The 16,893-nt window shown below is 39.1% G+C and overlaps 1 protein-coding gene across 1 annotated transcript in view; it reads left to right on the top strand.

Moving 5' to 3' along the window:
* The window catches only part of ireb2 (iron-responsive element binding protein 2), a 36,306-nt gene extending 25,416 nt beyond the window's left edge, over window positions 1-10,890 (top strand). The window contains exons 14-22 of the mRNA XM_062993632.1: window positions 367-451; window positions 540-696; window positions 1,934-2,058; window positions 2,292-2,396; window positions 2,503-2,645; window positions 3,369-3,516; window positions 3,629-3,751; window positions 3,893-4,078; window positions 6,985-10,890. Of these exons, the coding sequence (XP_062849702.1) occupies window positions 367-451; window positions 540-696; window positions 1,934-2,058; window positions 2,292-2,396; window positions 2,503-2,645; window positions 3,369-3,516; window positions 3,629-3,751; window positions 3,893-4,078; window positions 6,985-7,098 (1,186 nt within the window). The 3' untranslated portion in view covers window positions 7,099-10,890. The remainder of the gene's footprint in view (window positions 1-366; window positions 452-539; window positions 697-1,933; window positions 2,059-2,291; window positions 2,397-2,502; window positions 2,646-3,368; window positions 3,517-3,628; window positions 3,752-3,892; window positions 4,079-6,984) is intronic.
* The last annotated feature ends 6,003 nt before the right edge of the window (window positions 10,891-16,893 follow it).

Here is a 16,893-nt window from a genome sequence, read left to right as displayed (position 1 = left end):
GGTAAAAAAAAAAATGCTGACTGAAAAAAGTCATCTTAACGTTTAACGATTGTGCATGCAATTTAGGCATTTATTAGTTGCTCACAAGTCATAGTTGCATAATTGCCTCAGACTACTCAAATTATCAAGCTTTTGTTTAAAGTAAGCCTTAATACATTTTCTTAAAAATGCCTTTATTGCTAGCTTGTTCACTTCATTCGTTACATTTTAACCTAAATATATAAATATTAATTGGCTTTGCTATTGGCCAGCCAGGTGCCTACACAGACATGGTTGGTTAACTTTTACTAGTTACTTGTCTTGAAGTTTTGCTGCTGGTATTCTTTTTGTTCAGTGTTCATCAATCATTTTTTCCTTGTGTAACAGGTTCGAGGTTATTGGTTATGGATGTGCCACTTGTGTAGGGAACACAGCACCTTTACCTGAGTCTGTAGTAGATGCCATCAAACAGGTACTATTTCTTTCTCATCAGATCTCTTGTTGCACATTAAACCGAGGGTTTAGGACAACGAAATGATGTGTTTATTTCTGCTCGCCAGGGGGATTTCATTGCGTGTGGAGTGTTGTCTGGTAACAGGCATTTCGAAGGGCGCCTATGTGACTGTGTGCGTGCCAACTACCTTGCCTCACCTCCATTAGTGGTGGCCTATGCCATTGCGGGCACAGTCGGAATTGACTTTGACAAAGACCCACTTGGTAAGACCTGGCAGACCATCATGCACAATTTTTATATTTCAAATTTTGAACCAAAATGCATACTGCTTAGATCACATTACATACACTAATCACCCAAAACATCACATTACGTACACTGATCATAGAAAACATTAGGATCACCCGCCAAAAATGACAATGCCTTTTTCATAGCAGTCAGATAGATATTAAATGTTGGGCTGATGGTAGAAACTTCAAAGAACTAGGTTGAAGTATCTCAAATCGTACAAGCGGCTGTTGTGAGTACTTACAGGCAAACCGATACTGGTTGTTGGTTGGCCAGTCTATGTGTTTGGTACAGGTGTTTGGTACTCTGGCTCAAATTGCAGATAATTTTAATACTGCTAATGAGGTGAATGTGTCACAACATACAGAGCATTAAAAGCTTCTGTGTATATGGCTATGTAGTTGCACGCCAGTGAGAGTGCCCATGTTAACCCATATTCAACATTCAGAAGCACTTTAGCACAATAAACATTCTGGCACTGCAGCAATGGACTAAGATTACTTCTCTGACACATTCTGTTTTTTCCTAAATCAAGTGGACAACTGATGTGCATCAATTTTTCTGCTGGTAATGTCCTTGTACCAGATACCATAGGACTTATTCAGATGTCCTATGGAGTCCATGTGTCAGGGAATTAGAACTTTTTTTTTTAATTTTTAAAAATAAATTTAGCACATCCAATTTCATCCCATCTATCATCCTCTCATTAGTGCGGATTCCTGCTCCTGATTGGGGCTGACGAGGCCGTTCCACGCCTCCTCCGAAACGTGCACAGCCAATCGACCGTCTTATCACCCACACTTGACGAGTGTAGCGTGGCAGAGTACTGTGCACGGAGGATCACACACTCCGCCACACCCCCTTCCGTCTCCACACAGGCGCCACCAACCAGCCAGCAGAGGGTGCAACCGCCCCGTTCCTGAGAGAGCATCCCCTACGGTTTCAAGTCCCGCCCCCCACCCGGACAACAGGCCAATCGTTGTCCATAGCCGCCCAGCCTCGACCGTGAAGGCAGAGCTGGATTCGAAACGACGCTCCTTCGAAATCCAGCTCTGGTTGCAGCGCGTGTCTTTTAATGCTGCGCCACCTGAGCGGCCTTCGGAATTAGAACTCTTAACTGTATATTAGGCAGGTGGTCCTAGTGTTTTGGCTCAGCAGTGCATAAGGTATTAAAACTTTATGGTATTTTACTAAGTTCTATTTTATGTGTAGGTGTGAATGCTGATGGTAAGGAGGTGTTCCTGAAGGATGTGTGGCCATCTAAAGAAGAGGTGCAGGATGTAGAGGAGCAGACCGTCATTGCCTCTATTTTTAAAGAGCTCAGGAGCAGGATGCAGGTAAGATTTGCACTGCAAACAGGTGGAATACTGACAGCTGTTTGTAGGATTACCCCTAGACCTAGACAGTGCTTTAAACGCTAAATGCAAAAACATTAGGGGACTTCCATCTAAGAATAACACAGATGTTGCTACAATTATTAAATTAATTGCTATATTTAATTTTCCACCTACTGTGGATTATAAACATTTTGTGATCCTTGGTATTTGTGGACTTTTATTTATTTTTTTAGAAAGGAAGCACATTATGGAATAACATTGACGCTCCAGATCCTGTGTTGTTCCCTTGGGATTACAAATCCACCTATATTCGGTGTCCTCCATTCTTTAACAAACTTGTAAGTGATGAGACATCTTGTTCATATAAACCTGAAATTATGTTTCCATGTTGAATTATTACTTGTAGCCAGAGCTAAGCTTCTGTCTGGTTTCTTCTTCCCACAGTCTAAGGAGGTATGTAGTCCTGGGACCATTGATAATGCACATGCTCTTCTGTTTCTGGGGGACAAAGTTACCACTGATCACATATCTCCTGCTGGCAGTATTGCACGAGTCAGTGCGGCCGCCAAGTTCCTCCAGAGCAAACGGTAAGCACAGAACTCAGCATGGGTAATATTAGAGATATGCTATAAGGCAAGTTCACACCGGACATGTTTCTGAACTGTTTGTATATGCGTAAGTCTTGCTTCACAAATGCCAACCATGCTTTTACTTTATGAAATCGTTCCACCTATGCCAGATGTGTTTCATGTGTATGAGGCGTGCTCCATCTAAACATGACAATTTAAATAATTGGATTGTGAATTGTCCAGACTATGGTCTTCTCTGTGGTTCTTTATGGAAGTAAAAGCTAGGCAGTAAAAAAGCAGGACAAGATGAATATCAGTTATTTTGAACTGTGGTGCTAGCGAAGACAAACAAATTAATCCTCAACCAAATTAAACTTCTCACTCAAAGCCCAGAAGCTTTTAAAAACAAAAGCTTCTTATTTTGGACACTTTATGAGAAGAACCAACTTATTGGAAAAGACAATTATGCTTAAAAAAGAGTTGAAGGTAGTAGAGGAAGAGGACAGCCAGCAACAAGGTATAGAAACCATTAACAAGCAGTGAAGAAGCCTGATGGATGGACTTTATTGATCCCGAAAAAAATTAAAGAGTAGTACATGCTCTTGAGATATCTCCTAATATTCTTATAACAACCTACGTGTAGAAATCAGTTTTTTTTTTAGTATTTAAATTGATTTTAATATAAAGCTTACTTTTTATCTTAAATATCAACCAACGTTTATCTTTTATTACTCCTTCTAGTTTGACCCCTCGTGAGTTTAACTCGTACGGTGCAAGGAGAGGAAATGATGCTGTAATGACTAGAGGAACATTTGCTAACATCAAGCTCCAGAACCGGCTCATGGGTAAAACTGGACCCAAAACCCTGCACATTCCGTCAGGACAGACGGTGAGATCCAGCAGAATGTGACACATGAATTACATGTTATTTCTGTGTTTCAGAAGTAACCATTTGTAATACCCTTGTTAAGACCACTTTGTGTTCCTTGTGTGTGTGCTAGATGGACGTATTTGAAGCAGCAGAGTTGTACCAGAAGGACGGTGTTCCTCTCATTATTCTGGCAGGAAAAGAGTATGGCTCTGGCAGTTCCCGAGACTGGGCAGCCAAAGGACCTTATCTACTGGTACATTTGCAACTGCACTCCTTAGACACCTGATTAAATACATTGCACTTGTTTGTTTTTATTTTATTCTCATGTATTTAAATGGTTTCCGAAGGTTAATTCTGTTGAGTGTTTTTAAAGATTTTAATACTGTTATTATAGGGAGTGCGGGCAGTTATCGCTGAGAGCTTTGAAAAGATGCATAAGAACCACCTAGTGGGAATGGGGATTGCTCCTTTGCAGTTCCTACCTGACCAGAATGCTAATTCGCTGGGGCTCTCTGGCAAAGAAAGGTTCACAATCTCCATACCACAGCAACTCGCTCCTCACCAAGAGTTAACCGTACAGGTAGGATGTGTCCAATCTTTAACTGATTGCAGTTACAGTTTATGTTGAACTTGATCTTTTGTGACTGAAGGTGAGGTAAAAGAACTCAAATAATTTACAAGACAGAACACCCTGGATAGGGTGCTGATCCATTGCAAAATAGCCACCCCTCCTTTTTTAACACACATAGCCAAACGTGTCTGTGTAGATACCTGGCCAGCTGATGGCACCGCTGAGATTGAGTGTTGTTGGACTAGTGTAATAGACCTTTGCACCACCAGAGCACTTTCTTGAACATTTATAATAGGACTACATATAATGGAAATGTCAAGTGTGACAGAAAATCATTTACTGTATTGAGATCTAGTACAATCCGCTTGTTAAGTGGTGACGTGTCGACCTTATGATACGTCACATCCGGGTCCAAGTTGGCCGAGTCCCTCGTATTTTCAATATGCCACAGTGCTGTGTGCCGTACTGCTTCAACAGGTCAGAGTCGAAAAAAAACTACCCAACTGTCTTTTTACCGCTTTCCTTGCGATTAGATATCATGAAGTAATATTTTTGTTCATAATTCAGAAAATATTTATGACAATAAACATAGATCATTACAATTAGTGCAATATGGATCTTACAATATATATATATAAAAAGGTTCACAGGTTTAGCCATAGTTGTTTGCGTTTGCGATTAGGTTCGTTTGGCCCCGGAAATGACGCGTGACGTCACACTTAACAAGCGAATTGCCAGGTAAATACTGTGTTGGTTTTATATACAAAAGCTTATGTTATTGGTTTAGAGAAATACTGAAGTGAACGTTTTTTTTTGTTTTTTTTGACATTTGGTTGATGCTTTTATTCAAAGTGACTTATTGTTGTGACAATTCAAGTACAATTCAAACAATTGAGGGTTAAGGGCCTTGCTCAGGGGCTCAATAATAGCAACTTGGAAGAACCAGCTACCTTCTGATTACTAGTCCAGTCAGTATCTTTACCTTTGAGCTACCACTGTCCTGGTAAGACAGTTAAAAGACACCAGGGTCGATTTAAAAGGCTGATTCAACTTCTACCTTGTATGTTAAAACTTATCATTGTAATAGCACAGTATCCCCTCTTCCAAAAGGACTTTTTTAAACTCAGCCAGGGTTGGTTTTTGGGGAGATAGTGGAATCAGGGCTTCCTGAGGGTCTCTATAGGCAACCCCTATTTCCATGAGATCAACTGAATTAGGGCTGGGCGATTTTCACGATTAATTCGGTTAATTCGCATGAACGTTTTCACCCGATGTTAGAAATGTAACAATCGCGATTGTTTACATACTTTATATTTTAATTAAAATACCAACATGTCACGAGGCAGAAACTGAGCAGACGCTCGCGGAATATAAATCAGGGAAAGTTTAATATTAAAAGGGCAAAAACAGTGTACAAAATCAGCGAAAACTAAAACAGTAAACGGAAGACAACAAGGATTATACACGGTAACGATTAGATTGAGAAATAAGGAGCGCAAACACGATCGGCAAAATGAGACATACGAACAGAAGAGTTTAAATTAAGATTCACTGAATCAAACACCGCCGAAATGAATCACAACTCCGGAGCCGATGAGCGCGATCAGGATTGGCTGACCGGGGACATGTGATAATCACGTGACAGTCCGTGGGAGCATGGGAATTGTAGTCTATATTGTTAGAAGCAGATCTTAAGACCTCCATCCACCCCCCCAGTCACAAGAGGACAAAATCAAAGCTGAGCAGAGTGATTACTTGTGCCCCCCCAGCCTAGATACTGGTACAGACTCACTTCACTTCACAGGCTTGTGTTCCTCTTAAGAAACCTGTAAAGAACTTTTTGTAGTTTTGCAGGGGTCGTTTGTGAGCTATTCTTATAAAGGATATAGCTAATTAAGATTTCTGTTTTGTTTTAATTATTGTTATATCGTTATAAAGTTTGAGTCTCTTGAAATGATAATTATAGGTGGTGCTGTTACTATTTTTCACTTCTGCAGTCTTTTAAATTAAAATGCAAAAAAAAAAAAAAAAAAAAAAAGAAATTTGAGTCTTTTTTTCAATTGCATTATACAAGAACAAAAAAATCGAAATCGTAATCGACAATCAGTAATAATATTAAAATAATCGAGATTTTTTTTTTTTTCAAAATCGCCCAGCCATAAACTGAATGTGTAACAGTATTCCTACCAGACACAGAGCACACAGTCCTTAGAGATGACCGTATACAGTTTTATTAAAAAGCACAGACACTATGGGAATATCAAATTACCCATCATGTTATGTAAAACTAGTCTGAAATAAGAGCAATATCTGTAAATCTGAATAATTAAGAAAAAGGCACTCACGAGAGCTAAATAAGAATTAATAAGGTGGAGTGAATCTGGAGTGAATTGTGTACAGTAAAGTAGAGGGGCACCTGTTAACAAACCAAATCATGATGAATTGAAATTCCTCCATATGCACTGACATATTGTATGTGGGATTGTTATTTAATGTGTCGGAGGGCACGGTGGCTCAGTGGGTAGCACTGTTGCCTCACAACAACTGTGTGGAGTTTGCATGTTTTCCCTGGGTCTGCGTGGGTTTCCTCCTGGAGCTCCAGTTTCCTCCCACAGTCCAAAGACATGCAAGTGGGTGAATTGGGGATGCAAAATTGTCCATGACTGAGTTTGACATTAAAGACTTGATTTGATGAATGTTGTGTAACCAGTAACTACCTGTTCTGTCATGAATGTAACCAAAGTGTGTAATTATTAAATCCTAATAAATAAATAATTTTATTGTGCCATGAAGCTGGCCGTTTGTGTTAAAGTTTGCTGCCTAATAAATGTATGCACCGTATTTCTTCTTACTGCATATAATTTGAGCTTTCAATTACCATTTGTGTATTGTAACCCTATCTTTTTGTATTTCAGATGAGCACTGGAAAGACCTTCACTGTGGTGGCTCTGTTTGAGAACGAGATGGACGTGACATTTTATAGAAATGGAGGAATCCTGAAATATGTGGCTCGTAGCATGTTGCATTAAGATCTCTAGTTAATTCCGATCTTGACTGAGCCCTGGGACTCTGAAGGAGAGATCTTACCGCTTTAGGCCTAGCAGAACTGTGAGGGTCCATTGTGGGTCAGGCAATGGTTCTGGACTATGGTCCCGAGATTATTTTCAGGACTTGGATTCTTGTGCCTGTTTTCTGTTGTTTCCTCCATTGCCCTTCTAGATTGGGTGTTTACTGGAGGATGCATCTTTCTTGCACTTAAAGTCTGCTGTTTCTTTCTAAAGCCTGCCAGCCTACAGAGATACGATAGTAGTCCAGACTTCATGCAAAGTAAGTTCTTGCACTCCCAGTTAATTGTGCAGGGTTCTTGAACAAACTTCTGAGTGAACTCTGGATTTCTCTGCTCTTTCTGTGGCGCATGTGCACAGTGCCTGCTTAGCACAATGATGGACGGTGACGCAAAATGAGAGGAACCGGTGCTAAGCTCTTACAAAGTCTATACAATGTCGACACTTTAGTCGGTGCTTCTAGAAGTCATACTGATGGTCTTTACTTATTTCTATAGTGCTGCAGGCAAATAAACAAAGCTTCTTTTCTGCTATACTGGTTAATTCAGTCCGAGTGTACAAAGTCAGACAACGTCTCATAGCCCTAAAACCCACTTTAAAAAGTATTTTCAAACTTACCTCACATTTTTTTTTATATTTATTTTGACCCGGTCCAGTGCATCATCTTTGATTAATATTTTGTATCTGGAAATACAGCCCTTCAGTATCTCATAAAGAGGGTCAATGTCTGAATGTAGTTACTGCAATAAACATTGTGTTTTTGGTCCCCCCACTGACATTTTATAGCAGCTGACACTTATTTAATCTGGGATATTTACAACCCCAAATCAGAAAAAAAGTGGGACTGTATGGAAGATGGAAATAAAAAACAGTGTTTCTTACATTTACTTTGAATTTAATTTAACTACAGATAGCAGAGTGATATTTATTAATTTGTCTGGTCAATGTCATTTTATTTGTTAATATACATACATTACATACATTAAGTATTGTGGATCCATGCTGTCTGCAATTAAATAAAAGTCAAGGTAAACATACTGTCCCAACTTCTTTTTGATTGGGGTTGTAGTTTTTATTCACCAACAGAAGAATATGTGGGATTTTTGTAATAAAACATAATAAAAGGTTTGCTGTTCTAATAGATAGGCATTGCTACGCACTTATGAAAAAGCTTGACAATCTTGTCTTTTTAAACATGAACATTAAAGCCACACTATGGACAAGTCATGCTGAGTAGAAAGATCAATTAATCTGTCTTTAAACATGGCCCAAAAATTATTCATCTCTAGGGCTGCGAAATTAATCAAGTGTTTAAGATGCGACTGAGGTCAGAAGTTTGCATATACTTAGAAGGGTATGTCGAGGAAATGTTGGATTTTATTTTTTATGTGACTGAATTATTATTATTGAAGCAAGAAATATGACAAACTCTACAGCAACTTATTTCATGAAATGTAGAAACTTCCAACATGCCCTTCTACTTTCTCATTAGAGATTATATGACTGCAGCCTGGTGACTGAGCCGAAAGCATTGTATTGGAAAAAAGATAAAGAATCTCTGTATACATATCAAACAGTATAGTTACGATTCCAAACTTAAGTACCGTCACTTTAAATCATGGCTCTGCAACTTCACGTCCAAGATTATTATTAAGTTATTAAAGAAATTTTTTTTTTTTAACTGTAAACCGTCAAGCAGGAGGTTGAATAATGGACACAATTGGGGTGTTCCAACATGACAAATCATTAGTCCACACTAGTTTTGTAAAAGCTAAATCCGGTTAAAATTAAGCTTTTCAAATTGCCTCCTGACCGTAACACTATCAATAATATGTAAACTGTATTAGAAAGTCGAGTCTTTGCCACAAAATTAACATATTTACTGGTCTCAAAGTATTCAAAGTATCAGCCATAACATTAAAACCTCCTTGTTTCTACACACTGTCCATGTTATCAGCTCCACTTACCATATAGAAGCACTTTATAGTTCTACAATTACTGACTGTAGTCCATCTGTTTCTCTGCATGCTATATTAGCCCCCTTTCATGCTGTTCTTCAATGGTCAGGACCACCACAGAGTAGGTATTATTTGGGTGGTGGGTCATTCTCAGCACTGCATGGTTGTGGTGTGTTAGTGTGTGTTGTGCTGGTATGTTGAACTACAAGATGGACTACAGTCAGTAATTGTAGAACTACAAAGTGCTTCTATATGGTAAGTGGAGCTGATAACGTGGACAGTAAGTGTAGAAACAAGGAGGTGGTTTTACTGTTATGGCTGATCAGTGTATGTGTTTGTAGCATTAGATCCTAACTGTCTTACCAGTATTGAGGTGTTCTTATGCACTCTTCTATATTATGAATTTTAGTTACAACTAGCCCTACAGGAGGATAAAATAGTTTCAGAAAGTGATATAATTAAAAGCACAAGCATATTGTCACTGAATATTGTGGTAAAAGTTTGGCCTTGCTTAATTGTCTGAAAAAATGAGATACCTATTTGCCCATATATTCCAGTGTAACAATTTGCTCTTAAACATTTTTTATTACACTGATTAAGCCAAATGTGCAAATTATTTTCTATTCTAATGCTGTAATATGACAGAAAGCTCTGTGAACATTAACATTCTAGTTTACTCTTTAAAATGACTAAAGTCACCTATATATATATCTTGTCACAAATATCCTAAAAATATTTATAATGCCAACACTATTGAACTAATGTGTTGCCTATTAAAATCTCACTGGTACTGCTCCATTGTAATATTTGAAAGTGTAATTCTTTCTGGATGTATTTTCTGATTATTTATCCTACACTTTGCTTAAACAAATGCCATGTTTTAAACAGACTGTAATAGATGTACAACTACAAAGGCGATGGTCTAGAGTAGTTCTGTAAGTAGCACTTGTTCTGTTCTATTTATGTGACAGTATGCATATGCACATGCCTACTCGAGAGTATAGGGGGAAAAGATGAGTCTCTTTACAAAAAAAACATGATACACATGATCTGTTGAGTTTTGCTGTTGTAATTCATTTCAATAAACAGAAATAAATAAATGCATATTTTATATGATGTTTTGGATTTAAATGGGTGTATACAGAAGGCAAATCTAGATGATCAGGCATATACAGTACCAAGTGTGCAAACTCTCTTAGCCTCTCTTATGATGTGGCTGTGTTCAGAATGAACCAATCACATTCAAACTCATGGTAAATAGTAGTCAGTGACACCTACCATCAACTGAAGTGGCTCTGATTAACCTCATGTAAAGTTCTTGTAGTAGAATTGTCCTCACATTTACTTAGTTGCATTTTACAGCAAAAGCCACGTTCCATAAAGAGCTTACGAAATATAAAAGGGATCTCATTGCTAAAAGGTATCAGTCAGGAGAAGGATACAAAAAAATTCCAAGGCATTACAAATACCGTGGAACACAGTGAATACGGTCATCAACAAGTGCATAAAATATGGTACAACAGTGACATTAAAAAGAACTGGACGTCCCTCCAAAACAGACAAGAAGAAAACTGGTCCCAGAGGCTGCTAAGAGGCCTAAAGCGACGTTAAAAGTGCTGCATGTGACCTGAACAGGGTTGTGCACAGAAGATGCTTCTTACAATTTGACAGTTTTCAAGCACTTTAACAAAGAAGAGTGGGCAAGACTCCTACCCAAATGACTGATTGCTGTTTTTTTTTGTAAATGAATTGTTTAGATTATAAGTCACATTAAAGGTGGAAAATCATTTTAAATTATTCATCGTTGTCCTTGTGGCGATTTCTCTTAAGACTGCAAGGGAAGCTCAGCTTCCCCTAAAATGTCAAAAATTAAATGGTCAAATATGTACAGTTGTGTTAACATTTCATTGACTACAAATGCGTTAGAACACGTTCATCTCGAAGACGAGTTCATTCAGAATCAGCTACTTATCACAAATCGACTGACTCGAACTTCTCATACATTCCCGTGGCGTCAATGCATTTGCCCGTAGAAGCTGAGCGTCTATTCACTTCAACGGGACTGCATGGAAAAGTTTTTTTCATTGCTTCGAAACTCACCGGTCATTGGATAAATGCCACGATTTTGTCCCGCCCCCGTACGTTGAGCGTCTCTGGGGGTGAATGGAGCTGTGGGCGGGTCTGGACGCTGAGCTTCTGCAAGATGATTGGAGGATCAGTCGAAAGGCTGAATCACGTTTTGATTGACAGCTAGTTTGTTCTCTACACCATCACTTAATCACTGGGAGCTTCAGTCCCATCGCGGATTTTGCGAGTGAAGTCGAAAGAGAAACTGCAACCCATTTCTTGGTATTTGCTTGGTGAAATTACTTGACCATTTCCATTGTTCATTGTGTAAATAAAACACACTTATAGTATTTGTTTCAGGACACTGGTCAAGTCCCTGGAAAAGACGCCTACTTGGTACGATAGGATCACAGGCCATTTTCTTGAAAAGGAACGGAGGGCAAAATTTATGTATAAATAAATTGACAAATTTTATGATGTAAGCCGACAATGAGCTTCCCCTCTTTGAAAGACCAGCAGCTGCCACTGCTTCATACTGCACCATACATTTATATATCTGGACTGCAAGCAGGTCAGTCAAGCACACTCACACTGTGTCTAAGAACCTGGCCATTTTTCTGCATATAATTGGTCTATGTATATTTCTCTTTGCATAATAAATCTTGCAAATCTAATAAATTTCCAAAGTAAAATTTTTCTCATGCAATCCTGCTGTATGCCTAATCATGATACATACATTCTATAAACTTTTCACTCTTATTTTACCCCCATCAATTTTTTGAGTGTGTTGCAGGTATCAAATTCAAAATATGTTTATACAGTGTATCACAAAAGTGAGTACACCCCTCACATTTCTGCAAATATTTCATTATATCTTTTCATGGGACAACACTATAGAAATAAAACTTGGATATAACTTAGAGTAGTCAGTGTACAGCTTGTATAGCAGTGTAGATTTACTGTCTTCTGAAAATAACTCAACACACAGCCATTAATGTCTAAATGGCTGGCAACATAAGTGAGTACACCCCACAGTGAACATGTCCAAATTGTGCCCAAAGTGTCAATATTTTGTGTGACCACCATTATTATCCAGCACTGCCTTAACCCTCCTGGGCATGGAATTCACCAGAGCTGCACAGGTTGCTACTGGAATCCTCTTCCACTCCTCCATGATGACATCACGGAGCTGGTGGATGTTAGACACCTTGAACTCCTCCACCTTCCACTTGAGGATGCCCCACAGGTGCTCAATTGGGTTTAGTCCATCACCTTTACCTTCAGCTTCCTCAGCAAGGCAGTTGTCATCTTGGAGGTTGTGTTTGGGGTCGTTATCCTGTTGGAAAACTGCCATGAGGCCCAGTTTTCGAAGGGAGGGGATCATGCTCTGTTTCAGAATGTCACAGTACATGTTGGAATTCATGTTTCCCTCAATGAACTGCAGCTCCCCAGTGCCAGCAACACTTATGCAGCCCAAGACCATGATGCTACCACCACCATGCTTGACTGTAGGCAAGATACAGTTGTCTTGGTACTTCTCACCAGGGCGCCGCCACACATGCTGGACACCATCTGAGCCAAACAAGTTTATCTTGGTCTCATCAGACCACAGGGCATTCCAGTAATCCATGTTCTTGGACTGCTTGTCTTCAGCAAACTGTTTGCTGGCTTTCTTGTGCGTCAGCTTCCTTCTGGGATGACGACCATGCAGACCGAGTTGATGCAGTGTGCGGCGTATGGTCTGAGCACTGACAGGCTGACCTCCCACGTCTTCAACCTCTGCAGCAATGCTGGCAGCACTCGAGTCTATTTTTTAAAGCCAACCTCTGGATATGATGCCGAACACGTGGACTCAACTTCTTTGGTCGACCCTGGCGAAGCCTGTTCCGAGTGGAACCTGTCCTGGAAAACCGCTGTATGACCTTGGCCACCATGCTGTAGCTCAGTTTCAGGGTGTTAGCAATCTTCTTATAGCCCAGGCCATCTTTGTGGAGAGCAACAATTCTATTTCTCACATCCTCAGAGAGTTGATCTCAAAGGAGCTGGGAGCAGAGAAATGCTGGATATGACCCCAAGAACACCATCCCCACCGGGCATTTCTCTGCCTCCAAACACGGCGAGTGGAGTTGATGCCAAAGAGCTCAATTTTGGTCTCATCTGACCATATCACATTCTCCCAAGCTTTCTCTGAATCATCCAGGTGTTCATTGGCAAACTTCAGACGGGCCTGTACATGAGCGTTCTTGAGCAAAGGGACTTTGCGGGCACTGCAGGATCTCAATCCATTACGGCGAAGTGTGTTACTAATGGTTTTCTTGGTGACTGTGCTCCCAGCTCCCTTGAGATCATTGACAAGCTCCTCCCGTGTAATTCTGGACTGACCTCACCTTTCTCAGAATCATTCTTACCCCACCAGGTGAGATCTTGCATGGAGCTCCAGAGCGAGGGCGATTGACTGTGATCTTGTATTTCTTCAATTTTCGAATTATCGCACCAACAGTGGTCTCTTTCTCACCAAGCTTCTTGCTGATGGTCTTGTAGCCCATTCCAGCCTTGTGCAGGTCTACAATCTTGTCCCTGACGTCCTTTGATAGCTCTTTGGTCTTGCCCATGGTGGTCGAGAGATTTGAACGGAAGAAACTGATTCTGTGACAGGAGTCTTTTATACAGGGACAGGACTAATTTGTGTGCCTCATGGGCACATAACCGGTCTGTGGGGGTCAGAATTCTTGCTGGTTGGTAGGGGATCAAATACTTATTTCCCTTAATTAAATACAAATTAATTTATAACCTTTATTTAAAGTTTTTTTTTCTGGATTTTTTGTTGATATTCTGTCTCTCTCTGTTAAAATAAACCTTCCATAAAAATTATAGACTGTTCAAGTCTTTGTAAGGGGGTAAACTTACAAAATCAGCAGGGGATCAAATACTTATTTTCCCCACTGTATATGTTTTCAAAATTAAATCATTAACACAAAGTCAACACATTAACACATTTTGAAATCACTGTAGAATAGAGGAAATGTATTTTAAATAGGAAGTCCTCCATAATAGATTCAGAGACTTGTAGAATCTATGTCAATTAACTTTTAAAACTGTTTTAAGTCGTTTTAAATGACACTAAGGCACAGTGGTGCTGCTAGTATTGTGGATGCTGCACAGGGTACCTGGGTTTGATCCTTGTCTCCGGTCTCAGGTTGCATTTTCCCCAGTTTTCCTCCTAATCGGGCTGTAATAGCCAGGTGGTTAAGGAACTGGACTAGTAATTGAAAGGTCACCAGTTCAAGCCCCACCACTGCCAGGTTGTCACTGTTGGGCCCTTGAGCAAGGCCCTTAGCCCTCAATTGCTTGGACAGTATACTGTCAAGGTACTGTAAGTCACTTTGGATAAAAATGTCTGCTAAATGCCAAATATGTAAATGTAATCTAGTTTTATAAAACGGATAGTTCCGGTCCTAAAATCTGATTGGCTGAGCCACGTTCGAAGCCTTTGTAAAATCCCCGATATACGCACACCTATGACCACCTCACATCATTCCATATTAATACGCCACTGAAAAGAAAAAGTACAAACTTGGTTGAACACTATTTTAAGTCATGTACTATACATGGAAATGTCCAGATTAATATAAACAGTAATCCTAATCATTAGTCCAAGAAATAGTGTAATAGTGTTTGTGGAGGAATGCTTATTGCGAATGTTATGTTCGCCCTCATGTTGCTTAGCAACACTGTTAACGGACTACCTGATTTCGCGGAAGAATGCTTTTTGTAAGTGTTTTTGTTAATAAAAACTCGAGACCGTGCGTTACTGCTATGATTTTATCACAGGGAAAGACGTTTTAGACGTTTTCAAAACAACTTTCCCAGTGATAAAATCGCAGTAACGCACGGTCTCTCGTGGCTTGTTGCTTTAGTATACTGCTGCTGACAACACTGCACTCACTACACAACCTGCACAAGGTGGGTTCATATGGAGATCTGTATTGCACACAGGCAGTGGTGTGTAGTAACGAAGTAATAATACTTCGTTACAGTACTTAAGTAGTTTTTTGAAGTATTTGTACTTTAATGGAGTATAAAAATTTTCGGCAACTTTCACTTTTACTCCACTACATTTTCTAAAGAAATGGTGTACTTTTACTCCGTTACATTTGCTGTATGTAAATTCGTTACTCGTTACTACAAAATGAAAGTTAAATGATGTGAGATGTGTGACGGACTGCACGCTGGTTTGGTGAATCTGCGTCTGTAAGTTAGACGGTGGTTAAGCACATTAATGCGCATGTGCAAACGTTCTCTAAAAGCTATCGGAGTTTTCTAAAAGTGCGTCGTTCACCCAAAGACATGCAAATATGGACATTTCAGAAGCTCCCCGTCCAACACACTGATGTAAGTTAACAATGATTAACAAAGTAAAGCTGCAGCATCAGCGTTTTTTTCATATTATTAGCATTAACATTGTTCAGATATCTACCTACCATTTTTACCGATTACATTCGAACCACAAATAAAACGTTTCACTAAATTTGTTTGAAATTCATTGACTGCAAAACTCATGAAGACACGTCCATTATTTTTTAAAACTCACCTACGGACAAATATTTCCTCAGATAACTTCTGTATTAGACCAGTAGAGGAGAGATTCATGGTGCTGAGGAACATGCAGCACATCTTTAACCCTTTAATGATCACAACAAGAACTCAACTTATCCAACTTATTATTCATGATTTTTCAGCTGTTGGCTTCTAGTTAGAAATTGTGTTTTCTTAAAGTAAGAATACCAATATTTTTTTAGTTTAATACATGCCATTCAGTGAGTAGATACAGCCCAAAAAAGATTATTTAAATACAGCTTATTTTACTCAAATATTTTGATTTAAATTAATGGTTGAACAGATCATTAAAGGGATAAAAGTGCCGCACGTTTTGTTAAACTCTTGAGTTTTGCTTTAAATTAATTATGCCAAAATTATTTTTTTGTTATTGAAATATACTACTCAAATAAAAAAATGGGACAGTATAGAAAATGCAAATAAAATAGATGCAGTGTTTCTTACATTTACATCAACTCACATTCTAAAAACGTTGGAACAGGAACATTTAGGGCTAGTAATGAGTTAAAAAAAAACAACTAAATAATGTCATGATTTCAAACAGGTGATGTCAACAGTAGATTATGATCATGAATTGGCACAAATCATGTTCATATGAAAGGAAGAAAACAGGTTAATTGTTAAGGTGGTTTACAGGCTTAAAAGAACAATCTTTATATTTAAAATGACCGCTTCCATTTATACTAACAGCATTTACTTTTACTTCTACTTTTAATACTTAAGTACATTTCATATCAAATTACTTTTGATACTTAAGTACATTAAACATCAGATACTTTTAGACTTTTACTTAAGTAATATTCTAAAAGGTGACTTTTACTTCCATCAAAGTAAATTTCTGGTAAGATACTTGTACTTTTACTCAAGTATGGCCTTCCGGTACTTTATACATCACTGCACACAGGAGTCCTGCACTAATCTCCATTATACCACATCTTTGTGGTGCCAGGTCGTACAGGGTCCGCATGTTCTCCCTGTGTCCATGTAGGCTTCCTTTAGGTAAGTTGATCCAAAGATATGCGGTCAGGCCAACTGGAGATTTTTAAAAAATCACCGTGTGTGAGTGTGTCTGCCCTGTGATAGACTGGTGACTTGCCTGGGGTGTTTCCTGGCTTTT

Source organism: Trichomycterus rosablanca, chromosome 1 (genome assembly GCF_030014385.1).
Source record: "Trichomycterus rosablanca isolate fTriRos1 chromosome 1, fTriRos1.hap1, whole genome shotgun sequence".
Lineage (NCBI taxonomy): Eukaryota > Metazoa > Chordata > Actinopteri > Siluriformes > Trichomycteridae > Trichomycterus > Trichomycterus rosablanca.
This window is presented reverse-complemented; position numbering and strand designations above follow the sequence as displayed.